We start from the raw sequence: 27137 nt of genomic DNA on the forward strand, positions 1-27137 counted from the left end.
ACAGTGTGCTCTGTTTGACCTGATGCTCATATCAAAAATGAGGGTTACCCCACTCCTCACCTCCCTTTGTTTTATCCATTTAGAGTAAAAACAGGTTGAATGATCTTACGGCAAGACACACTGGCAAAATATGCATAACAAATGTTCACAAAATACTTTGGAAGTTTATATTAATGTCGTACAAACCACTTTTGCTGTCTTCCGCTTTATTCTTCAGATGCTTCTTCAGAAATATTGGAGGTATTCTGAATCATGTGTTGAATGTTCTAGTCATTGTTCAAAGAAACCTGTGTTGAATCTCTTTTTAATGTGAACAATAGACTCCTAATTTATCTACTTAATAATACTGAAGTTCAAAATACTGGGTTTTCCACATGAAAAGCTGCTCAACATCACTAATCATTAGAGAAATGCAAATCAAAGCTACAATGAGGTATCACCTCACACCAGTCAGAATGACCATCATCAAAAACTCTAGAAACAATAAATGCTGGAGAGGGTGTGGAGAAAAGGGAACCCTCTTGCACTGCTGGTGGGAATGTAAATTGGTACGGCCACCATGGAGAACAGTATGGAGATTCGTTAAAAAACTACAAATAGAACTACCATTCGACCCAGCAATCCCACTACTGGGCATATACCCTGAGAAAACCATAATTCAACAAGGGTCATGTACCACAATGTTCATTGCAGCTCTATTTATAATAGCCAGGACATGGAAGCAACCTAATTGTCCATCGACAGATGAATGGATAAAGAAGATGTGGCACATACATACAGTGGAATATTAGCCATAAAAAGAAACAAAACTGACTTATTTGTAGTGAGGTGGATGGTCCTAGAGTCTGTCATACAGAGTGAAGTAAGTCAGAAAGAGAAAAACAAATACCATATGCTAACACATATATATGGAATCTAAAAAAGTGGTTCTGAAGAACGTAGGGGCAGGGCAGGAATAAAGACGCAGACCTAGAGAATAGACTTGAGGACACGGGGAGGGGGAAGGGTAAGCTGGGACGAAGTGAGAGAGTGGCATGGACATATGTACACTACCAAACGTAAAATAGATAGCTAGTGGGAAGCAGCCACATAGCACTGGGAGATCAACTTGATGCTTTGTGACCACCTGGAGGGGTGGGATAGGGAGGGTGGGAGGGAGACGCAGAGGGAGGGGATATGGGGACATGTGTATACATATAGCTGATTCACTTTGTTGTACAGCAGAAACTAGCACAACATTGTAAAGCAGTTATACACCAATAAAGATGTAAAAAAAAATACTAGGTTCTCTTTGAGGTATAGCAGTATGGCGTTGAACTCCAGGGACCTTCTTTAACCGATGCTGCCCATCTAAGAATCATATTTGGGGTTCAAGACCAACAGTGGGTCAGGCCGTAGTCCTGCGACTCCAGCATCTTTTGCTGGTGCCCATACAAAGCTTCTCAGTGCTCCTTAGTGAAATAAATGTAGAAAGATTTATTCCATCTGATCACTGGAGGCACGATGAAAAGGAGAAAGCAAGGAGGGTAGAACAATCTAAGTCATTGCAAAATAGGCCTATTTTCTTCCAATAATTTCCCAGGTAACAGCCTCTGCCTTGCTAGGATCTGATTACGTGTTGCTGGCCTCAGACCATAGCATTATTGTTTTAACATTCCTACCTTCCTCTTTATCCCAGCATGAACCAGGTTGTGTGGGAGGCTGGGGAAGCTGACCCTGCTCGGGGATAAAGAGCCAGTTTAGCACTCAACAGTCTTGAAGACACACTTGAAAACACAGGGATTAGAAAATAAAGCAGCAAACCCTGGTAGTGTGCACCTGTGTAATAATGTACGGGGCCAGCCTGTGGATTCCTTTTCATATCACGTTCTCCTTCCTGACAAAGTTTTTGACTTGGCGATTTTTGTTTTCCACTCAGTAATTCATGCACGCTGAACCTGATGTCAGTGTAAAAGGATGCTGAGGGCTACTGAAACTGGCATTTAAGGGCTTCCCTGGTGGCGCAGTGGTTGAGAGTCCGCCTGCCGATGCAGGGGACACGGGTTCGTGCCCCGGTCTGGGAGGATCCCACGTGCCGTGGACCCGCTGGGCCTGTGCGTCCGGAGCCTGTGCTCCGCAACGGGAGAGGCCGCAGCAGTGAGAGGCCCGCGTACCGCAAAAAAATAAAAATCAACTGGCATTTAAGAAAAAGAACAACAACAACAATAATAGGTTAATAGAAGCATCATGAATGGTGTGTATGGCCCATTGGCAACCAAATGTTGTCAGAAGTTTGCACCTCATACTCATGGGCTTCTGTGCTTCTTCTCTAGTGGGCCTGAGATTGTAGGCATAGTCACATAATACTACATTCTGTTATACCTCCAGATGGTTCAGTTATAAGGTCATTGTTCCATAGTGACTTCGGGGCTAGAGGTCTCGCTCACTTATTTTCCTCCGTCGGCAAATGAGTGAATGGAACAACTATTTATGATGCGTACTGTGTTAGGCGCTGTGCCGGCTGCTTTATATGGGTTATCTTGGTTAAGCAGGCTCTGCGAGTGGAAACAGATCAGATGTCTAAGCTCTTTGTAGTACATTTAGAAATTCAAAATAAATATATTTCACCCAGCACTTGTACTCCTAGGAAGGTTGTACATACGACCACCAAAGACTAGTATTAAGATGTTCTTAGTAGCATTATTCATAATAATCCCCAAAGTGGAAACTACCCAAATGCCCAGCAGAAGTAGAATAAAGAAATCGTAGTATAGTCACACAATGTTATGCTACCCAGCAATGAGAATGAAGAATCTACAACCACCTGCAAAAATAGGGATGCATTCCACAAACGTAATATTGAATGAAAGAAGCCAGACATGAAGGAGTATACACTACACCATTCCATTTCTGTTAAATATTTTAAAAGTAGGAAAACTAATCTATGATGTTAGAAGTTAGGATAGTGGAAGGAGCACAGGATGGATGCTGGCAGTGGTTGGTTACTTGATCTGGTTGCTATATGTGTTCAGCTTGTGAAAGTTCACTAAGTCGCACACTTAGGATATGTGCACGTTTTTGTATGTGTGTTATTCATTTTTTTTTAATTTTTAATTTTTTATACGGCAGGTTCTTATTAGTCATCTGTTTTATACATATTAGTGTATATATGTCAATCCCAATCTCCCAGTTCATCCCACCACCACCACCCCCTGGCCACTTTCCCCCCTTGGTGTCCATACGTTCTCTACATCTGTGTCTCTATTTCTGCCCTGCAAACCGGTTCATCTGTACCGTTTTTCTAGGTTCCACATATATGCGTTAATATATGATATTTGTTTTTCTCTTCCTGACTTACTTCACTCTGTATGACAGTCTCTAGATCCCACTGTGTCTCTACAAATGACCCAATTTCGTTCCTTTAATGGCTGAGTAATATTCCATTGTATATATGTACCACATCTTCTTTATCCATTTGTCTGTCAGTGGGCATTTAGGTTGCTTCCATGACCTGGCTATTGTAAATAGTGCTGCAGTGAACATTGGGGTGCATGTGCCTTTTTCAATTATGGTTTTCTCTGGGTATATGCCCAGGAGTGGGATTGCTGGGTCATATGGTAATTCTGTTTTTAGTTTTTTAAGGAACCTGCATACTGTTCTCCATAGTGGCTGTATCAATGTACATTCCCACCAACAGTGCAAGAGGGTTCCCTTTTCTCCACACCCTCTCTAGCATTTGTTGTTTGTAGATTTTCTGATGATGCCCATTCTAACTGGTGTGAGGCGATACCTCATTGTAGTTTTGATTTGCATTTCTCTAATAATTAGTGAGGTTGGGCAGCTTTTCATGTGCTTCTTGGCCATCTGTATGTCTTCTTTGGAGAAATGTCTGTTTAGGTCTTCTGCCCCCCCCCTTTTTTTTTCTCGGTATGTGGGCCTCTCACTGCTGTGGCCTCTCCCGCTGCGGAGCACAGGCTCCGGACGCGCAGGCTCAGCGGCCATGGCTCACAGGCCCAGCCGCTCCGCAGCATGTGGGATCCTCCCAGACCGGGACACGAACCTGTGTCCCCTGCATTGGCAGGCGGACTCTCAACCACAGCACCACCAGGGAAGCCCTTCTGCCCCTTTTTTGATTGGGTTGTTTGTTTTTTTAATGAGCTGCATGAGCTGTTTATATATTTTGGAGACTAATCCTTTGTTTGTTGATTCATTTGCAAATATTTTCTCCCATTCTGAGGGTTGTCTTTTCATCTTGTTTGTAGTTTCCTTTGCTTTGCAAAAACTTTTAAGTTGCATTAGGTTCCATTTGTTTTTTTTTGTTTTTATTTCCAGTACTCTAGGAGGTGGCTCAAAAAAGATCTTGCTGTGATTTTGGTCAAAGAGTGTTCTTCCTATGTTTTCCTCTAAGAGTTTTATAGTGTCCGGTCTTACATTTTGGTCTCTAATCCATTCTGAGTTTATTTTTGTGTATGGTGTTAGTGAGTGTTCTGATTTCATTCTTTTACATGTAGCTGTCTAGTTTTCCCAGCACCACTTATTGAAGAGGCTGAATTTTCTCCATTGTATACTCTTGTCTCCTTATCAAAAATAAGGTGACCGTAGGTGTGTGGGTTTGTCTCTGGGCTTTCTATCCTGTTCCATTGATCTATATTTCTGTTTTTCTGCCAGTACCATGCTGTCTTGATTACTGTAGCTTTATAGTATAGTCTAAAGTCCATGAGCCTGATTCCTCCAGCTCCGTTTTTCTTTCTCAAGGTTGCTTTGGCTATTCAGGGTCTTTCGTGTCTCCATACAAATTTTAAGATTTTTTTGTTCTAGTTCTGTAAAAAAATGCCATTAGTAATTTGATTGGGATTGCACTGAATCTGTAGATTGCTTTGGGTAGTATAGTCATTTTCACAATATTGATTCTTCCAATCTGAGAACATGGTATATCTCTCCATCTGTTTGTGTCATGTTTGAATTCTTTCATCAGTGTCTTATAGTTTTCGGAGTACAGTTCTTTTACCTCCTTAGGTAGGTTTATTCCTAGGTATTTTATTTTTTTTTGTTGCAGTGGTGAAAAGGATTGTTTCCTTAATTTTTCTTTCTGATCTTTCATTGTTAGTGTATAGGAATGCAAGAGATTTTTGTGCATTAATTTTGTATCCTGCAACTTTACCAACTTCATTGATTAGGTCTAGTAGTTTTTTGGTGGCATCTTTAGGATTCTCTCTATATAGTATCATGTCATTTGCAAACAGTGACAGTTTTACTTCTTCTTTTCCAATTTTTATTCCTTTTATTTCTTTTTCTTCTCTGATTGCTATGGCTAGGACTTCGAAAACTATGTTCAATAGTAGTGGTGAGAGTGGACATCCTTGTCTTGTTCCTGATCTTAGAGGAAATGCTTTCAGTTTTTCACCATTGAGAGTGATGTTTGCTGTGGATTTGTCGTATATGGCCTTTATGATGTTGATGTAGGTTCCCTCTATGCCCACTTTCTGGAGAGATTTTATCATAAATGGGTGTTGAATTTTGTCAAAAGCTTTCTCTGCATCTATTGAGATGATCATATGGTTTTTCTCCTTCAGTTTGTTAATATGGTGTATCACATTGACTGATTTGCTTATATTGAAAAATCCTTGCATCCCTCGGATAAATCCCACTTGATCATGGTGTATGATCCTTTCAATGTGTCTTTGGATTCTGTTTGCTAGTATTTTGTTGAGGATTTTTGCATCTATATTCATCAGTGATATTGGTCTGTAATTTTCTTTTTTTGTAGTATCTTTGTCTGGTTTTGGTATCAGGGTGATGGTGGCCTCACAGAATGATTTTGGGAGTGTTCCTTCCTCTGCAATTTTTTGGAAGTGTTTGACAAGGATGGGTGTTAGCTCTTCTGTAAATGTTTGATAGAATTCACTTGTGAAGCCATCTGGTCCTGGACTTTTTGTTTGTTGGCAGATTTTTTTTTTTTTTTTTTTTTTTTTGAGATACGTGGGCCTCTCCCATTGCAGAGCATAGGCTCCGGATGCACAGGTTCAGCGGCCATGGCTCACAGGCCCAGCCACTCCATGGCATGTGGGATCCTCCCAGACTGGGGCATGAACCCATGTCCCCTGCATTGGCAGGTGGACTCTCAAGCACTGCACCACCAGGGAAGCCCTTTTGGCAGATTTTTAATCACAGTTTCAATTTCGTTACTTGTGATCAGTCTGTTGATATTTTCTGTTTCTTCCTAGTTCAGTCTTGGAAGGTTATACCTTTCTAAGAATTTGTCCATTTCTTCCAGGTTGTCCATTTTATTTGCATAGAGTTGCTTGTAGTAGTCTCTTAGGATGCTTTGTGTTTCTTCTGTGTCCATTGTAACTTCTTTTTCATTTCTAATTTTATTGATTTGCGTCCTCTCCCTCTTTTTCTTGATGAGTCTGGCTAAAGGTTTATCAGTGTTGTTTATCTTCTCAAAGAACCAGCTTTTAGTTTTATTGATCTTTGCTATTGTTTTCTTTGTTTCTATTGCATTTATTTCTGCTCTGATCTTTATGATTTCTTTCCTTCTACTAACTTTGGGTTTTGTTTGTTCTGCTTTCTCTGGTTCCTTCAGGTGTAAGGTTAGATTTTTTATGTGAGATTTTTCTGGTTTCTTGAGGTAGGCTTGTGTTGCTATAAACTTCCCTCTTAGAATTGCTTTTGAGGCATCTCATAGGTTTTGGATTGTTGTGTTTTCTTTGTCATTTGTCTCTAGGTATTTTTTGAATTCCTCTTTGCTTTCTTCAGTGATCTATTGGTTATTTAGTAACGTATTGTTTAGCCTCCATGTGTTTGTGTTTTTTTCCCTTTAATTGATTTCTAATCTCATAGCATTGTGGTTGGAAAAGATGCTTGATATGATTTCAGTTTTATTAAATCTACTGAGGCTTGATTTGTGACCCAAGATGTGATCTATCGTGGAGAATGTTCTTGTGCAGTTGCGAAGAAAGTATAATCTGATGTTTTTGGTTGGAATGTCCTGTAAATATCAATTAAATCTATGTAGTCTGTTGTGTCATTTAAAACTTGTGTTTCCTTATTAATTATCTGTTTGGATGATTTGTCCATTGGTATAAGTGAGGTCTTAAAGTCCCCCACTACTATTGTGTTGCTGTCGATTTCCTCTTTTATAGCTGTTAGAAGTTGCCTTATGGATTGAGATAGATGCTTCTATGTTGGGTGCATATATATTTATAATTGTTATATGTTCTTGGAGTGATCCCTCGATCATTATGTAGTGTACTTCTTTGTCTCTTGTAACATTCTTTATTTTCAAGTCTATTTTATCTGATATGAGTATTGCTACTCCAGCTTTCTTTTGATTTCCATTTGCATGGCATATCTTTTTCCATCCCCTCACTTTCAGTTTGTATGTGTCCCTACGTCTGAAGTGGGTCTCTTGTAGACAACATATATATGGGTCTTGCTTTTGTATCCATTCAGCAAGTCTGTGTCTTTCGGTGGGACTATTTAATCCATTCACGTTTAAGGTAATTATCGATATGTATGTTCCTATGGCCATATTCTTAATTGTTTTGGGTTTGTTTTTGTAGGTCCTTTTCTTTCTTGTGTTTCCCACTTAGAGAAGTTCCTTTAACATTTGTTCTAGAGCTGGTTTGGTGGTGCTGAATTCTCTTAGCTTTTGCTTGTCTGTAACGCTTTTGATTTCTCCATCAAATCTGAATGAGATCCTTGCTGGGTAGAGTAATCTTGGCTGTAGGTTCTTCCCTTTCATCACTTTAAATATATTGTGCCCCTCCCTTCTGGTTTGTAGAGTTTCTGCTGAGAAATCAACTGTTAACCTTATGGGAGTTCCCTTTTATGTTGTCATTTTTACATTGTTGCTTTCATTAATTTTTGTTTGTCTTTAATTTGTGTCAGTTTGATTACTCTGTGTCTCGGCATGTTTCTCCTTGGGTTTATCCTGTATGGGACTCTCTGAACTTCCTGGACTTGGGTTGCTATTTCCTTTCCCATGTTAGGGAAGTTTTTGACTATAATCTCTTTAGATATTTTCTCGGGTCCTTTCTCTCTCTCTTCTCCTTCTGGGACCCCTATAATGCGAATGTTGTTGCATTTAATGTTGTCCCAGAGGTCTCTTAGGCTGTCTTCATTTCTTTTCATTCTTTTTTCTTTATTCTGTTCTGTGGCAGTGAATGCCACCATTCTTTATTCCAGGTCACTTATCCATTCTTCTGCCTCAGTTATTTTGCTATTGATTCCTTGTAGTGTAGTTTTCATATCAGTTATTGTATCGTTCATCTCTGTTTGTTTGTTCTTTAGTTCGTCTAGGTCTTTGTTAAACATTTCTTGCATCTTCTTCTTCTTCTTTTTTTTTTTTTTTGTGGTACGCGGGCCTCTCACTGCTGTGGCCTCTCCTGTTGCGGAGCACAGGCTCTGGATGCACAGACTCAGCAGCCGTGGCTCATGGGCCCAGCCACTCCGCGGCATGTAAGATCTTCCTAGACCGGGACACGAACCCATGTCCCCTGCATCAGCAGGCAGATTCTCAACCACTGCGCCACCAGGGAAGCCCTCTTGTATCTTCTTGATCTTTGCCTCCATTCTTTTTCCGAGGTCTTGGATCATCTTTACTATCATTATTCTGAATTCTTTTTCTGGAAGGTTGCCTATCTCCACTTCATTTAGTTGTTTTTCTTGGGTTTTATCTTGTTCCTTCCTCTGGTACATAGCCCTCTGCCTTTTCATTTTGTCTGTCTTTCTGTGAATCTGTATGTATGTTATTATTTAAGATTAAGTTTAAAGATTCTCATCACCGTAATCGGGAGAGAGTATGCTCCACCACAGATTTCCCATTTCCAAACAATTCTGGTCATCTAATAGGTAACACTCTAGGGAAGAGTGTCAGATCCTACCTACAGTTACAGCTCGTGGCTGCTCACAGAACTTCAGTGTGCTCAGTCCTTCCAGGAGTCAGTATACCCAACCCCAAAGAGAATGTAGGTAAGCCCTTGAACTAAACTTGCCTTATTTCTAGGACCAGTCCAGCCATAGTCACGTAATCTGTGAATTAAAATCCATGGTGCCCAATCTATATGTGTTTAACAGTGGCCTGGCTTCATGGTTTGTAGGCTCAGAAGGAAGTCGATTGAACTGGTTAGCTAGTATGTTGCCTCAGGATAATCCTGCAAATTGCAGAAAAGCTGACCCTGAGCCGTCCTATCAGGTTTTTAAAGGGAAGGAAAATGAAGAGCTGTGGTTAAAGCAGTTAGAATCCTCCCTATATCTGCCTATCTCCATATGCAATCTGGTTAAATTAATCTACTTTACCCTACAGTCTTCCAGGATGTTACCTTGAAAAACAACATTTAGAGAGTCAATAGAGGAAGGGCCATGGAAAGAAGACAGAGAGGTATTTCTCAAAAAGGTGGGAGATCAGGGTTCAAGAGCAAAGCAGTCACCTCATTGGCAGGTACACTTACACAGGTTTTCCATACATGTATTTTTTTTTTTTTTATTAAAGAAGTCATCCAGTTTGCAGAACCAGTTTTCTTTGGAACATCTTTCTTTGGAAAATCTTTCTTCATTGGAACATCTTTAGTGGCTCAGTAAAAAAGGGTTTTATTATTGAAATAGAATCTAGCAAATACCTCAAGCTGAGACATGTTAGAAATATCTGTACTTCCATCCAACTGTATAGCAAACCTCCCACACTGCATAATTTGTTCTAATGCTTGTTTCTTCCAGTCTTCAGCAATGTTTTCTATATGTCTTCCAAATATATTTGCTGACAAAGGAATGCATTTTTGTTTGACATCAAGTTTTTTCTACACATTAGAGCAGCCAGTTTTACTGTGACTTGAAGAGCAGGTGTTTCTGCAATGAGACTTTTGGTTTTTCTCTATTGAATTGTAGCAACTCGAAAAAGGCTTCTAAACATTTATCATTACATGGAACATTATTTTGTGAAGTACAGGATTGAGTATCACATCTTGAAATGCTGCTGAAAAAAATCAAAGAGATTTGTCTCATGTTCTGAATGCTTCATTTTAAAGTATCTTGGTAATTACAATAGTTTCATACCATCATTAGCTAATATCTCAAGGTACAATATGTGCTCCAGGTGAAGTTTAATGCTAATAGCACATATTTCAAATAGTCTTCTTTGCGATCATTTTCGATTCAGCTGTCTTTTTGTCAAATCTAATGAGGCCATCATTGTTCACACCTGATAATGTGCCTGGTGCAGAAGTTATACAAAGAGTAGAAGGGTCAGCTTGGCCACCTTTTTGGTATTAGTTTGTGCTTATGGTATTTTTACTTTCCTATTTCATTGCAGGAAATGTTTTAAGCCACCTGCTGATCTTGTGAGCATTGGTTTAGTTAAAACTAGGTAATATAATCTGCAAAGGTGCTCATATAGGCCCCGGTGAACTGTATTTTACTGCAGTAAGCCGAAAGTTAATGAAAATATCAGGGGACCCAGGCCACCCTTCTCTGTTGTAACGACTTGCATTCTTCCTTTGGAACACCTTGTAGACTTTATGTTGACAGAGATGGGGCACCAGGGTAATTTTGGAAATTATAGTTGGTTGTTAGTAATCCTTCCTTTCTTGTTTTTTAACATGAAAAAATAAATTTAGACACAAGTGTTGCTCTCTAATGGATTGTTTTGCGCATCCCATGTTAGAAAACCCCGGTCTCCATATTTTAAATCTTGCCCTTGGATCCATCCATGAGTGAGAGAATTGCATTCTCATACTGCATGTTTGACCCCTTGTAGAAATGCTTTTTTGAACTGCTTTTTGGTTCTGGGGCTCTGCCTTACAGGGAGGGTGCTACAGAGACAAACATAAAAAACAGGATTGTCTTTATCAGGAGGATGTCGTTGAATATGTTGGTGTCGCTATGGCATCACCCAACATGCCCTTTATAAAGGCACTATGGGAGGAATTTCAATAAAAACTTGGCATCAGGAAATGCTGCGCTTCTCCTCAGTGTCTCTTTTGGGTTTTGCCTAAAGAGAATATTAACTTTGTCTTCTTCTTTGCTTTGACTGCTGGGAGCTTCAAGCCATTTTTGTGCCCTGCCCCCTGAAATGTAGAGGACCGTGATAGACATTCCTGTGTGCTCATTTCACCCTGGGCCTTTTTTCAAAACCCCTGTTTCCATCCTCACCCACATGTTGCAACTATTATTTTAAACTTCCATTATTTTATTTTATTTTTTATTTTTTATGATGGCTTTTATTATTAAATTATCTTTTTCTTTCTTTCTTTCTTTCTTTTTAAAAAAGTTTCTTGGCAACACTGCACGGCATGCGGAATCTTAGTTCCCCAACCAGGGATCACATCCGCACCCCTGCAGTAGAAGCATGGAGTCTTAACCACTGGACCACCAGGGAAGTCCCTACTTTCATTTTTTAAAAAGTCACCTCAAGTCCTATGAGGAAGGAGATAGAGATGAATAAGAAGTAAGATTATTATTGGTACTCATTGTAAACACCTTGAACTCAGTTACCTAAGAAAAAATTGATTTAGTGTATGGAATTTTTATCTCTAGGTAAAGGTGATTATTTTCTGTTGTGCGTAGCATCTATGCATTTCTTAATTTTAAGAAGTCGTTAATTGTAAGACACGCTTCCCTTTCAGAGGTGTTAAAGTGTCATAAAATGGCCAACGTGGATTTTAAGTCATTTATTGCAGGACCTCTTCTAATCTCAGACATGTTCAAATGGAGGGCAAAATGTACATTTTAGAATCAGTGCAACGTGGTATTATTTGTAGTACTAAGAGTCTTCCAGCCATTTGAAACCCACTGCTGTAGGGTTTGGAAGGTGGGCACGTGGGGGTGTTACGGATTACGGATGGTCAGTGTTTTAAGGGTATAATAAAATTCATAATAAAATTCTGATCCCTGATCGCTGGAAGGGCAGTAATTACTAGCCTGACCTAGATGTGGGTGTTTACACATTGTTTTAAAAGATGGAATTCTTGTAAGGGGATCTTAGATAAAGTTGGAAAATGTGTTTTTTTAAAAAAGATATTTAAGATAGTTTTTAGACTACTATTATTTTGCTTTTAACTAACTTCAAAATACTTATTCTCAATAATAGAAGAATGAGCAAAGGACAGATAATTCTCAGAGGAAAGTACAAATGACTAATAAACATTTGAAAAATGTTCACTCTCTTGTAATCAAAATAATTCAAGTTGAAACAGCGTGATGCCATTTAAAAACAATTTACTTTTACTTATTTATTTGTGACTGCGTTGGGTCTTCGTTGCTGCGTGCAGGCTTTCTCTAGTTGCAGCGAGTGGGGGCTACTCTTCGTTGAGGTGCGCGGGCTTCTCACTGTGGTGGCTTCTCTTGTTGCGGAGCATGGGCTCTAGGCATAAAGGCTTCGGTAATTGTGGCTCATGGGCTCAGTAGTTGTGGCCTGTGGGCTCTAGAGCTCAGGCTCAGTAGTGGTGGTGCACGAGCTTAGTTGCTCCGCGGCATGTGGGATCTTCCCCGACCAGGGCTCAAACCCGTGTCCCCTGCATTGGCAGGTGGATTCTTAACCACTGAGCCACCAGGGAAACCCGTGATGCCATTTTTGATCTATAAAATTGACAAAGATAATAATGCCAGTGAGATGGCAGCAAGATAGGTGCTTTCATACACTGTTATGTGAGTATAAGTGATGCAGCTTTTGGAGAAGGTAATTTGCCCATATATGTTAAAGTGTTCTTTAAATATTCATCTTTAAAATGTTCATACCCCTGATCTAAGTAATTCAACTCCTATCCTAAGGAAATAATCAGAGGTTCAAAATTATGTCCGGAAAGTTATTTCTATTAGTAAAATATAAGTAGCTTAATATTCAACAACAGAGAAATATTTAAAGAAACTATGGTTTTTCTATAGGTGGAGCATTTTATAGCTATTAAAATTAGTGAGAGGGCTTCCCTGGTGGCGCAGTGGTTGAGAGTCCGCCTGCCGATGCAGGGGACGCGGGTTCGTGCCCCGGTCCGGGAAGATCCCACGTGCCGCGGAGCGGCTGGGCCCGTGAGCCATGGCCGCTGAGCCTGCGCGTCCGGAGCCTGTGCTCCGCAACGGGAGAGGCCACAGTGGTGAGAGGCCGGCGTACTGCAAAAAAAAAAAAAAAAAAAAAAAAGTCTATTAATTAAAAAAAAAAAGAAGTTGAATACTATTTAAATGATACGATAAAATAATCATAATGTATTGAGTGAAAAAAACTGTCCATGCAGTAAGATTCCAAAGTTGTTAAAATGTATATATAACCTATCAGAAAGCTTGAAAAAGAAATGTAGAAAATGTTAACAATGATTGTATTTGGCAAACAGAATTCTTACAAGTTTTGCCTTCCTCTCTTTATCTTCTCAAGTTCCTAGTAGTATATATCATGATGATAAGAAAAGTTATGGAACATTGATAAGTGTATTTCTTTTTTTATTATGTGAGTTTAATCTTTATCAGTAATCTTCATCCATAATCATTCTCTCTCCAGTGACTTTAAATTCCCCCATTCAACACATATTTATTGAGGACATTTTATACACCAGGTACTGCCTTAGGAAGTAGGGATATAGTAGTGAGTAGAGCAGACTTAGTCCCTGTTTCTTGGAGTTTCCATAATAGTTGGGGGAGACAGGCCGTAAATATACGTTGTTTCCTCATCTGCCCACCAGGACCTCTCTTCAACCTGCACTCACCCCCTTAGGTGAATTAATGAATCTAGTTTAGTGGTTTTAAATATCGTTTATATTCTGATTGCTTCTTAACCTGTATTGCTAGCTTAGTCCTCTGTCCCAGACTCCAGACTTGTACAACCAACTGCCTACCTGACATCTCCACTTGGAGATCTAATAGGCATGTCAAATAAAATGTGTGAAATTCTCTTTTTTTCTTCTAGTTTTATTGAGATATACTTGACATATACACTATAAGTTTAAGGTGTACAGCATAATGATTTGACTTACATACGTTATGAAATGATTATCACAATAGGTTTAGTGAACATTTGTCATCTCCTATAGATAGATACAAAATTAAAGAAATAGAAAAAAAGTTTTTCCTTGTGTTGAGAACTCCTAGGATTTACTCTCCTAACTTTCATATATAACATACAGCAGTGTTGATTATATTTATCATGTTGTACATTACATCCCTCATACTTACTTATCTTATAACTGGAAGTTTGTACCTTTTGACCCCCTTCATCCGATTTCCCCCTCCACCACCGCTGGTAACACCAAATCTGATCTCTTTTTCTATGAGTTTGTTTATTTGTTTTTGAAGGATAATTGACCTACAACACTACGTTCCTGTTACACAATGTAGTGATTTGATATCTCTGTACATTTCAGAATGATCACCACTGTCTAGTTATGATATGTCAACATAGAAATGATATGTCAATATAGAAAGATATTGCAGTTATTAACTGTATTCCCCACACTGTACATTTCATATCCATGACTCATTTATTTTGCAACTGGAAGTTTGTACCTCTTAATCTCCCTCACCTATTTCTTTCCTCCCCTCACACCCCTCTCCTTTGGCAACCACCTGTTTGTTCTGTGTATCTATAACTCTGTTATGTTATGTTTGTTCATTTCTTTTTAAAATTCCATATATAAGTGAAATCATACAGTATTTGTCTTTCCCTGTCTGACTTATTTCCCTTAGCATAAAACCTTCTAGATCCATCCATGTTGTTGCAGATGACAAGATTTCCTTCTTTTTTTATGACTGAGTAATATTCCGTTGTGCACATGTGCACGCGTGTGTATGTATACACATATGTGTATATATGTATACACATATATTTATATTATATATATTTACATGTATACATACATACCACATCTTCTTTATCCATTCATCTATTGATGGTCCCTTCGGTTGCTTATGTATCTTGGCTATATTGTAAATAAGGCTGCAGTGAGCATAGGGGTCCGTATATCTTTTCTAATTAGTTTTTGTTTTCTTTGAATATGTACCCAGAAGTGGAACTGCTGGATCATATAGTGGCTCTCTTTTTAATTTTTTGAGGAACCCCCATACTGTTTCCTATAGTGGCTACACCAGCTTACATTCCCACCAACAGTACACAAGCATTCCCTTTCTCCACATTTTTGCCAACGCATGTTTTTTTTTCTTTTTGATGATAGCCATTCTGACAGGTGTAAGGTGCTGTCTCATTGTGGTTTTGATGTGCATTTCCCTAATGATTAGCGATGTTGGGCATCTTTTTATGTGCCTGTTGGCCATCTGAATGTGTTCTTTGGAAAAATGTCTATTCAGATCCTCTGCCCATTTTTTTAATTGGGTTGTTTGTTCTTTTGATGTTGAGTTGTATGAGTTCTTTGTGTATTTTGGATATTAACCCCTTATTTGATATATCATTTGCAAATGTCTTCTCCCATTCAGTAGGTGATCTTTTCATTTTGTTGATAGTTTCCCTCACTGTGCAAAAGCTGTTGAGGGTGACGTTGTCCCATTTGTTTATTTTTGCTTTTGTTTCTCTTGCCTGAGAAGACATACCCCCCCACCCCAAATACTACTAAGATCAGTGTCAAAGAGCATACTGCCTGTGTTTTCTAGTACAAGTCTTATGGTTTCATGTCTTATATTTAAGACTTTAATCCATTTTGAATTTATTTTTCTGTATGGTGTGAGAGAGTAGTCCAGTTTGATTCTTTTGCCTGTAGCTGTCCAGTTTTTCCATTATTGTTTATTAAAGATGTTGTCTTTTCCCCATTGTATATTCTTGCCTCATTTGTTGTAGATTAAACAAATCTGTATAAAAGAGTAGGTTCAGAAATGGAATTGTCGATCTCCCCATCCTGTCCCTCCCACCCTCAAACCTATGCTTCCAGTGTCCTCCTCATCGTAGGGAATGGCAACGCCATCTTTCCAGTTCTTCAGGCCAGTGACTTTGGCGTTATCCTTTCTCCTCTCATTCTTTCACACTCTACATCCCATCAATTCCAAATTTTATTTATTGAGAATCTATCCAGAATCTGACCACTTCTTACCACTTCTACTGCCATCCCTCACCCTGGCCCCAGCCTCCATCTACTCTTGCCTGGTTATGCCACCAGATGTCTCAGGGGTTTTCTTGCTTTTACCTTTGACGACTTGTAGTTTGTGCTCAATATAGCAGCCCGGTTGTCCTGTTAAAACTAATTAGATCATATCACTCTCTGTTCAAAACTTGCTAATGGTTCCCATCTCCTCAGAGTGAAAGCCAGTCTTTATAGCATCCTAAAACCCCCACACCGCTGGGTGCCTTCCATTGCCTTCCTTCAGCCTCACCTCTCTGGCTGTATTTCGTACTACTTTTCTTTTTTGCTCACTTCCTCCAGGCTTACTGGCCTTCTTGTTATTCCTGGTAGAAGCCAGGCATGCTCCTGCCTCAGGGCCTTTGCACTTGCTGTTTTCTCTGCCTGGAGTGTTCTTTTACCACATGGCTCAATTGATCCTTTATATGTTTACACATATATCAACTTCCTTAACTATCCTATTTACAGTTATACCCCCTAACACCCTTTCTCCCTTTGTTGCCTTATTTTCTTCCTATAACACTTATCTCCTTTTAACATACTACACATTTTACAGTCTTTTTTTGTTGTTTATCATCTTTAAGCATCACAAGGGCAGGATTTTTTTTTTTTTTTCTGTTTTGTTCTCCTTTGTATCCTCAGAACCTAAAATAATGCCTGGAATAAAGCAAGAACTCAAGTAGTGTTTGTTGGAAAAATAAATGATGGGTGGATACTATGAAGACAATTTATTTTATTATTATTATTTTTAAAATTTATTTATTTTAGGCTGTGCTGGGTCTTCATTGCTGCATGCCCGCTTTCTCAGGTTGCAACGAGCAGGGGCTACTCTTCGTTGCAGTGTGCTGGCTTCTCATTGTGGTAGCTTTTCTTGTTGTGGAGCGTGGGCTCTAGGCGTGCAGACTTCAGTAGTTGTGGCACGTGGGCTCAGTAGTTGTGGCGCATGGGCTTAGTTGCTACACGGCGTGTGGGATCTTCCCGGACGAGGGCTCGAACCTGTATCCCCTGCATTGGCAGGCATATTCTTAACCACTGTGCCACCAGGGAAGCCTGAAGCCAACTTAAATGGCTTTTAAAAGCTCAAATGAGTTTTAAACATTCCACATACCTGGGAATAATGTCATTTAACAGTGAGTTTATGGATAATACTTGTTATTTTTTTAAAGTACTCATTTCCTGTTAAATAGCTTTTCCCCCTTACATTCAAGGCACTTGATCCTTGGTTAAATTTCCTGCATCTCTGAGTTCACAGGGTAGGAAATATTTCTTTAAATTTATTTTAAAATTAGACACATTGTATGAATGTGTTCTCATGGTAAAAAGTAAACAAAATAAGAGATATATACAGAGTAAACAATGAAAACATTCTTTCGTCTGTTCTTGTGATGCTGTCTTCTTCCCCAGAGGTAACTCCAGTTAAAAATTTGTTGTGTATTTTTCTAGGCCAGTGTTGTCCAATAGAACTTTCTGTGATGATTGGAATGTTCTATATCTGTGATAATACAGTAGCCACTAGCCAAACGTGGTTATTGAGCATTTGAAATGTGGCTAGTGGGACTGAGAAACTGACTTGTTTCATATAAATTTAATCATAACTTGAATTTAAATTGCTACATACAGTTAATGCTAGGCATTGGACAGCACAGTTCTAAACTATTTCTACACAATTACCTAGTTCTTTCTCTCTTTATCCATAAATGACATTATACTATATAACATGTATACGTAGTAGGCATATTGTTTTGTGACTTGCTTTCTGCATTGAACAAAATGTCTTCAAAATCGTTCCCTGTCTGTGCAGTTGTATCTGTCTTGCTGTTTTTCATGGTGCCTATTACTTCATAATATGTGCGTACCATACTTAGCTAAATGAAAAATGGATATTTCTTGGTGCTGAGCCGTGTACTGGGTCTCCTTTTCCTCTGCTCCACTGGCATCTGTCGAGGCTTTGCACCACCTGCCTGATCTGAGATTCTACGTCGTCAGTAACACAGTCCAAGACTCCAGTGATTCATATGTGTTGGGCCTCTGGTCAACTCTAAGTTCTACTGTTTCTTTCCTCTCTATTTTCAAAAGACTAATATTCTGATCCCAAATAAAATCAGGCCTTAAAAAATATATATTCAGTGACGGATAAATACAGACCTGACAGCATGAGACTGAGGGAAGAGTTTTGTGCCACCTTTTCGTGTTTCTGATTTTGCATTTCTAAAGCTGGCCCGTCCTGAAGCAAAAGCCCTCCGTGGGAGAAGTAGATTCTTTCCGAAGTCCTGCTCTTGTCTCTTGCATATCCTGGCTAAAATGTTCTGTCGTAAAAGTCTTTCCAGCTGGAAGACATTCTTGAGACAGTTACGGCTTTATTAACTATGGGTAATTCACTTTTCAATTGATTTCTGTGCTTCTAACATGCCTCATCACCATTTGCTAGCTAAATTTATTGAGCCTGGCATCAGACTGTTATATGTACTCTATCAGTCAAGTCCTTGTCGAGACATAGACGGCCTTCTGTAAAGGGGAAATTTGAAGAGAGGTTAACAAAGGGACCATCTACAAAGCCATGGGCAGAGTTTAAGGCAGTGTCAAGGCATAGTATGGTACCTGAGGCCTAGGGACACTTGGGGGTTGCCACTCCTAGACATGAAGGGGCAGGGGGAGAATGTGGTTACCAGAACCTCATGGAGCTGTGGCTTCCTATCAGGGAGGATGCCGGGGAGATGAGTATCCTGGACTCATTCTTGTCCTACCCTCCAGCGTTTTGCATGCTTCCCACGGACCCAACCCAACTGGAGGCGGGAAGGCAAGGGAACTCACTGGTGCAGTCCATACAGAAAGCCATACAGAGAGGAGTAGATAAGGGGAGGAAAAAGTAGATTCTGGAGAGGCAGAAGGAAGAAATCAATCGCACATATGTCATTTCATTTACTCCTCACAGCAGCTTCATGAGATAGATCATTTTATTATCGTCCTTTTATAGATGAGGATACTGAAGGTTAGAGAGGTTAAGAACCAGCAGTTTTCTAAAACTCACATTTACAAAATTAAATGACTGGAGCTGGCTTCCCTGGTGGCGCAGTAGTTAAGAATCCGCCTGCCAATGCAGGGGACATGGGTTCCAGCCCTGGTCCGGGAAGATCCCACGTGCCGCAGAGCAACTAAGCCCGGGCGCCACAACTACTGAGCCCTGTGCTCTAGGCCCGAGAGCCACAACTATGGAACTCACGTGCTACAGCTACTGAGGCCTGCGCGCCTAGAGCCCGTGCTCTGCGACAAGAGAAACCACCGCAATGAGAAGGCCGCACACTGCAACGAAGAGTAGCCCCCGCTCGCCGCAACGAGAGAAAGCCTGCACGCAGCAACGAAGACCCAATGCAGCCAAAAATAAATAAATATTTAAAAAAATATTTTTAAAAAATCAAATGGCCATTGATTTATGGAAGTAGGATTTGAACTCAGGCCTGTCTGACTGGAGAGCCTCACTGTAGTTAAAAAGAGCTTAGCTTTGGGGCTTTGCTGGTGATGCAGTGGTTAAGAATCCTCCTGTCAATGCAGGGGACCTGGGTTGGAGCCTGGTCCGGGAGGATCCTACATGCCGTGGAGCAACTAAGACCATGCGCCACAACTACTGAGCTTGTGCTCTACGGCCCGCGAGCCACAACTACTGAGCCCATATGCTGTAACTACCGAAGCCCGCATGCCTAGAGCCCGTGCTCTGCGACAAGAGAAGCCACGACGATGCGAAGCCCACGTGCCACAACTACAGAAAGCCCATGCGCAGCAACAAAGACCCAACTCAGCCATAAATAAATAAATAAATAACTTAGCTTAAACAAGCAACTCTGCAGTTGGCCTGTCACCATCAGCAGTACTATGCTAAGTTCTGATTGGTTGATTAGCTTGCTGTCTGATTGATCCAGTCGTCAGTCACGGATGCCTATTGCATAAATAGAGGTTCTGCCGACCATTTTTGCACTCAAGTCATGTTTGTACTGTCTATTTTATATAGTGCCTAATACCTTTTGTTTTAAGTAAATATTTGACAATGTCCAGTTGAACATATTCTGCAAATGAAATGCCCAGTATCTAATCTTCTCCCTTTATAAGCTCAACGGGAGGGCTTCCCTGGTGGCGCAGTGGTTGAGAATCCGCCTGCCGATGCAGGGGACGCGGGTTCGTGCCCCGGTCCGGGAAGATCCCACATGCCGCGGAGCAACTAAGCCCGTGAGCCATGGCCACCAGGCCTGCGCGTCCGGAGCCTGTGCTCCGCAACGGGAGAGGCCACAACAGTGAGAGGCCCGCATACCGCCAAAAAAAAAAAAATAATAATAATAATAATAATAATAATAAAAGCTCAACGGGTATACGGCTTTGGTATGGTACTACCATGTCGTTTACATAACCAGAACTTGCGTGACAAATAGGCAACATGTTCACCTGCAATGACTGGGTGTTGTGAAATCTTAAATTAGGTAGAAAGAAGTTTTCTTGCAGTCTAGGTCTAAGTCTGTGGCCTGGCAAGGGCTTTGTACATGTGAAGTCCAGGGCTCTGGGCCAGGGCTTATTTTTCGGCTGTGCCCTGTAGCATGTGGGATGTTAGTTCCCCAACTAGGGACTGAACCTGTGCCTCCTGCACTGGGAGCACTGAGTCTTAACCACTGGACCGCCAGGGAAGTCCCGGCTAGGGTTTCTTAACCCTTTAAAATCCTCACTCTCTTCTAATAAACATAAAAATTTCATGGGCCTCTCTGTCCCCAAATTTGGAATATGGCTTCCTAGGGCGGCATAGTCTATCCTCTGATGATCTCTACCAGTCAAGAGGCTTAATTTCTATGACTTGTAGGTTGAAAAGGGTAGAGTTTTTTCCCCATATGTAAAATTACTAAAAATTGAATATGCCTTTTTAAACTAATACCTTCTCCCATTCTAAACAGGCCACTTTTCGCCTTTGAGGATTGCTGCCCCAGAGCCAATTCTGTTTTTCCCTTTCCTATTTCCTTCCCTGACTTATCCACCCGACAAACATCTAGCATCATATGAAACACATAGCATGTGCCGGTAAACACTCGACTGTGTGATCTGGTGATTTGGAGTCTAAGTTGAGGCTTGTTTATATGTAAGTCATCTGACCTACTTCACTAAGTCTGAGTAAAAATATGGTCCCACGCTTTTGTTTTTTCAATTAATTGTTTGCCCCCCTCACTTTTCTAATTAGCAGGAAGTGCAGTATCTCCTTTTTGAGGCCCCTTTATCCTAATTGTCTAGGAATCCTAGTGTGTCCTCAGTTCAAAGGAAGCCAAAAAGGTAACTGAGCCTGAGGGATCTACCACTGCTGTTGCTTCTTGCTGCCACTTGGTGTCCCTGTTGAAGACAGGTCCTTTACAGTTCAGTGGAGGCAGTACCTGCCTCACATAGTTGTGGTATAAATCAAATGAGCTAATACATTTGATAGCATATAGACGGATTCATGGCACTAAGCAGGCACTTAAAGATTTTTACGTTATGTTATTGGGCCTCAGTTTTATGTCTTATGTAGGGCCTAGGCGAGAGGATCCCTGCAACCATTCCAGCTCTGGCAAACGGTGAGGAATAAATGAGGGCCTGGGTCCCCTGAAGGCTGGTGTAGAGCCTGGAGGCCAGGTTGGACCAGTCCCTGTCCGTCTCTGGAGCCTCTGGCTCTCTTAATCCCATTTTGCTCTGAGGTTGGTCTGCCCTTTGTAGGTGGAGGAGACAACTTGGTAGCATAGAATTCCTTCTAAATCAAATGATTTGCTCTGGCTCGGAGGAGGAGGAGTACTGGGATGTTTAGGCTGAAAAAATGCTGTCTCCGATCACAGGGCTGGTTGATGGTAGCTGGGCCTTAAGCAAAGTCTTCCTGAATGCAGAGCTTGAATCTCAGCTCAGGAAGTGTTCTGCCTCATTATGGAAGGCAGTGTTCTAGAGAACAAGGCTGTGACTCATTTATTTGTACATTCTCCCCATTCTAAGCACAGTGCCTTATACCTAACAAGAAATGTCCCTTCTCCATGTCAACTGCTGTTAATGATACAGATTCACAAGGACACTTAGGGATATTCTCTGCTTTCCATCTCTTTGCTTCTCCCATTTTCCTACTTCTAGGCCACAATAATTAAGAACAAAATGCACAGTGCATATAAACCTTTTTTCACCTTTGAGTAACTACTGTTGCTTTACAACTTTAATGACCAGATTTGACACTCTCTAGAATACGGCTTTCTTGGAAAATGGCAACACCTTATATCTTTAATAAAGTTTGTGACTAGCACATAAAAGTTCTCCAATTAGTAATTTATTTCAGATCCTGTGAAAAAGAGTCACTGTCCACATAGATTAAAGGTTAATCAGTCATTAATATAAGCTAACCGCATCTGCCAATTCATTTACCTATTTGAGTTGTGTCCTAAAAGTTCAATCAGGAGTCAGTTTGCTTGTTTCAATGGGGAACTACACAATAGATATAATTATCATAATATATAGTACTATATATTATGACATATAATAATGAACACTAATAGAAGCACTAAAAGTTGCTCCAGGTCACTGAGTACCAGCTACTTTACATACATGATCCCTATTTTTCACAGCAACCCTACAAGATAGGTACCGATTTTACAGATAAAACTGAGTTTCAACTAAGTTGAGGAGCTGCCTTTCAAGAACACACAAAGTCAGATACATTTCTTGCCCCAAAGGCAGCCCCTGCTAAAGAGGCAGTGACAGGCCACCCATGACCTTCCTTGCCACTCCTCCTTCCTTCCCCAGGTGGCACCGGACTCAGTGCCAGCCAGTCCTGGTTGTGGCCTGGTTTGAAACGATGAGCTTGGCCAATCTGATCTTCCTTTAGGAATTTGAATTGGAAAAGATGGAAAGAAGCAGAAAGTTGGTAGGAGCAGGAACTGGGGCTGAAAGGCTCAACGCAAAGTTGCTGAATGAAGCTTGGGAAGGGAGGCTGGGAAAGCTGGGATGGGCCATATTCAAGCTGAAGTTTATCAGGGAGGAGAAGGCAGAGACTGTAACGTAGTAGAAGGACATAGAGTAATCAGAACGGGAGCAGCCAGGTTGATGCAGAGCGCTCTGGGGCTAATCCGCTGCCCCTTTCCTCCTTTCACCCCCACAGTTTCTGTGCCAGGGTAGCCATAAAACAATCTTATATCTCTTCAGCTACGTTTAGTATCAGTTCCTTTCTTTTAAAAAAAATTTTTATTTATTTTAAAATTTCTTTCTTCTACCTTCTACTTATTTTATTTTATTTTTATTTTTTGGCCAATGCCACACAGCATGTGGGATCTTAGTTCCCCAACCAGAGAGTGAATCCGCGCCCCCTGCATTGGAAGGGTGGAGTCTTAACCACTGGACCAGCAGGGAAGTCCCTAGTATCAGTTCCTTTCAACTAGGAGAGCCAAATTAGAACACATAGGCTTGAAGTGCTGGAAAGAGAATTGGAACCCCCATTTTGAGGCTACAGAGCCGCTGGTCTCCTGACTGCACCTGAACCCCTTTGTTACATCACAGACACTGCTCTAGCCCATCACGGCCCACAAGGTCACCTTACAGTAGGTGAAAGAGAACCAATAACGGACTCAGATTTCCAGAATACATGTCTCAAGTCTTGGCTTGCTTTCAGCGTCCTGAATGGAAGAGCGTGGCTTAAGAAAGTCTCAGGCAACCGGGAGGTCTCCGGAGAACTGTGGGGCAGGACTCCAGCCGCCAGGGTGGAAGGTGCTCCAGTGGGGAGAGGGTGGGTACAGGGCAGGACGGCTTCTTGGCAGGGCAGAGGAGAATAGGGGCTACTCCAGGATAGGGACTGGTCTTCTCCATGCTTCTATCCCCAGTTCTAAGATAGTGCCTGACGTATATTTGAATGAGTGAGTGAATGAGTGAATGAGTCAATGAATGGCAGAAGTGGGCCATAGCCCCCCCCCCCCGTCACATATGTGGATCATTCTTCAGTCGAGTCTTCCCAAGTTAAGGAACACCTGTGTCTATCTCTAAGAAATAATTCATGCAACAATATGAGTATGCGTGCAACAGTATGTTCACAGTGACTCGTCACCTTTAGCTTTAAAAATACTAAAGATGATGTAGCGATGACCACGGTAAGGACATGGTTCAAAGACTACAGATCGATTTCGGGATGGCATTTGCCCTGTTTACAAAAATACTGCTCGCTTTGTCTTCCTCTGTCTAGAGAGAGTGAGGTTTTCATTTTAAGAGGCTGACTCAAAAATGCAGAGCCACTTCCTGGGCAAGCTTCCAAGTGACTACATCTCCCTGACAGCGCTCCTCAGAGCCCCAGCGCAAGCTGCCTGGGGCGGGGCCTCCAGCCGTTGGTGGCTGTGGGAGCTACCAGAGGAGCAGTTATCTGCAGCCCGCCAGAAATGCTGTGCTTTTAGGCACCCCCCCCCCAACCGGGCACAGATAACGGCTTTGGCCTTTGCGCTAAGGAGACGTCAGAGTTTGTGATTGGCCAGGCCGCTGTGTGTGAAATACAGATGTCTGCCACACTCCTGACTATGGCATTCCTTCCAGCCGAGTACCCCCGGGTGTGGGTAAGTCTGAATGTTTGAAGTCTGCCCTCGTTGTCGGTGAAATGCTCAAAGCTGAGCATTGTGACTTTCCAGGGGCATGACTTAGCATATTTCTTAATCCTGCTAAGCCTCAGTTTCCTTTTCTGTGATATAGAGATGGTATTATCCTGCACTGTAGAAGGATAGAATGCCTATAGGAGGAGAGCAGTAGCTAGCCATCGTGGGACCCGGGAGAGAGAACGTGTCCAGAGCACCACATCTGGTACCTGGCAGATAGTACACACTGAGGAGCTCTTATTTCTGAAGCATCGTTCAAAAAAAAAAGGTCTCAGTGACAGCGTCCGTTTCTATTTCTAAAAGTACAGTATTTCTCCAAAAGACTCAGCAGATATCTTCTACTTAATCACATGCGCGTAGCCACCAGAAATAAAACTTCAGGGGAACTTCGTGCCAAAGGAAAGTTTGTCAGACTATATTCCCTTTTTCTTTTTCCCTTCTAGACCCTGACTGCACCTGCCCCATTTGCAGATGAAACCAGCTGCCAGTGCCAAGCACCCCATGAGAAACTGACCATTGCTCAGGCCCGCTTAGGAACACCAGGTGAGGCTATACTTTTTGTTCTCCGGACGGGCCCTGTCCTGACTTCTCAAGTGGCAGAAAGGCCATCATTATTTGAGCAGCACTGGCTTTGAATTGGAGAGATGAATTTAGAGATGACAGCACAGTGCCAGAAGGGTAAACACCGACGGCGATAAACTAGACCAAGCAAAAGTAGCCAAGGGAAAGCTGCCGTGGGATACAGGAGTTGGAGCCCAAGCGCTGCCATTTAGTCATTCTACTGCCTTGAGCGAGTCATGAGAACAATCTGAATCTGTTTCCTCATGTGCAAACAGGGCCAGTGGTACCTGCTTCACAAGGTTTTTGTGACAACTAGATTGCGTTAAAAGTACCATAGCATTTTTTTTAAACTGTGAAGTCGTAGACAAACCTATGCTACTCTAATTATTATCATTCTTAAAAATCTGTGTTTTCAAAACATCTTTATTGGAGTATAATTGCTTTACAGTGGTGTGTTAGCTTCTGCTGTATAACAGAGTGAATCAGCTATACGTACACATATATGCCCATATCCCCTCCCTCTTGTGTCTCCCTCCCACCCTCCCTATCCCACCCCTCTAGGTGGTCGCAAAGCACCGAGCTGATCTCCCTGTGCTATGCGGCTGCTTCCCACTAGCTATCTATTTTACATTTGGTAGTGTATATATGTCCATGCCACTCTCTTACTATGTCCCAGTTTACCCTTCCCCCTCCCCGTGTCCTCTAGTCCATTCTCTACATCTGTGTCTTTATTCCTGTCCTTCCCCTAGGCTCATCAGAACCACTTTTTTTTTTTTAGATTCCATGTATGAGTGTTAGCATACGGTATTTGTTTTTCTTTTTCTGACTTACTTCACTCCATACGATAGACTCTAGGTCCACACACCTCACTACAAATAACTCAATTTCATTTCTTCTTAAGGCTGAGTAATATTCCATTGTATATATGTGCCACATCTTCTTTATCTATTCCTCTGTCGATGAACACTTAGGTTGCTTCCATGTCCTGGCTATTGTAAATAGAGATGCAATGAACACTGTGGTACGTGACTCTTTTTGAATTATGGTTTTCTCAGGGTATATGCCCAGTAGTGGGATTGCTGGGTCATATGGTCGTTCTATTTTTAGTTTTTTAAAGAACCTCCATACTGTTCTCCATAGTGGCTGTATCAATTTACATTCCCACCAACAGTGCACACACCCTTTTCTCCACACCCTCCCCAGTATTTGTTGTTTGTAGATTTTTTGATGATGGCCATTGTGACTGGTGTGAGATGATACCTCATTATAGTTTTGATTTGCATTTCTCTAAGGATTAGTGATGTTGAGCAGCTTTTCTTGTGTTTGTTGGCAATCTGTATGCCTTCTTTGGAGAAGTGTCTATTTAAGTCTTCTGCCCATTCTTGGATTGGGTTGTTTGTTTTTTTGATATTGAGCTGCATGAGCTGCTTGTATATTTTGGAGATTAATCCTTTGTCACTTGTTTCATTTGCAACTATTTTCTCCCATTCTGAGGGTTGTCTTTTGGTCTTGTTTATGGTTTCCTTTGCTGTGCAAAAGCTTTTAAGTTTGATTAGGTCCCATTTGTTTATTTTTGTTTTTATTTCGATTTCTCTAGGAGATGGGTCAAAAAGGATCTTGCTGTGATTTATGTCATAGAGTGTTCTGCCTATGTTTTCCTCTAAGAGTTTGATAGTGTCTGGCCTTACATTTAGGTCTTTAATCCATTTTGAGTTTATATTTGTGTATGGTGTTAGGGAGTGTTCTAATTTCATTCTTTTACATGTAGCTGTCCAGTTTTCCCAGCACCACTTATTGAAGAGGCTGTCTTTTCTCCATTGTATACTCTTGTCTCCTTTACCAAAAATAAGGTGACCATATGTGTGTGGGTTTATCTCCTGGTTTTCTATCCTATTCTGCTGATCTATACTTCTGTTTTTGTGCCAGTACCATACTGTCTTGATTACTGTAG

At 41.1% G+C, this 27137-nt stretch overlaps 1 protein-coding gene across 5 annotated transcripts in view; it reads left to right on the forward strand.

Annotated features, from left to right (window-relative positions):
• Positions 1-27137, forward strand: part of PCYT1B (phosphate cytidylyltransferase 1B, choline) — a 155810-nt gene that overhangs the window by 36839 nt on the left and 91834 nt on the right. For 4 of the 5 annotated variants that reach the window (XM_067023660.1, XM_059050643.2, XM_067023662.1 and 1 more), the window contains exon 2: positions 25069-25168. In XM_067023660.1, the coding sequence (XP_066879761.1) occupies positions 25069-25168 (100 nt within the window). Of the gene's footprint in view, positions 1-24450; positions 24590-25068; positions 25169-27137 lie in introns of those variants that run through there. The other variant, XM_067023661.1, reaches the window with a different exon arrangement.

The sequence above is a fragment of the Kogia breviceps genome, chromosome X, assembly GCF_026419965.1.
Source record: "Kogia breviceps isolate mKogBre1 chromosome X, mKogBre1 haplotype 1, whole genome shotgun sequence".
In the NCBI taxonomy this organism is placed as follows: Eukaryota; Metazoa; Chordata; class Mammalia; order Artiodactyla; family Physeteridae; genus Kogia; species Kogia breviceps.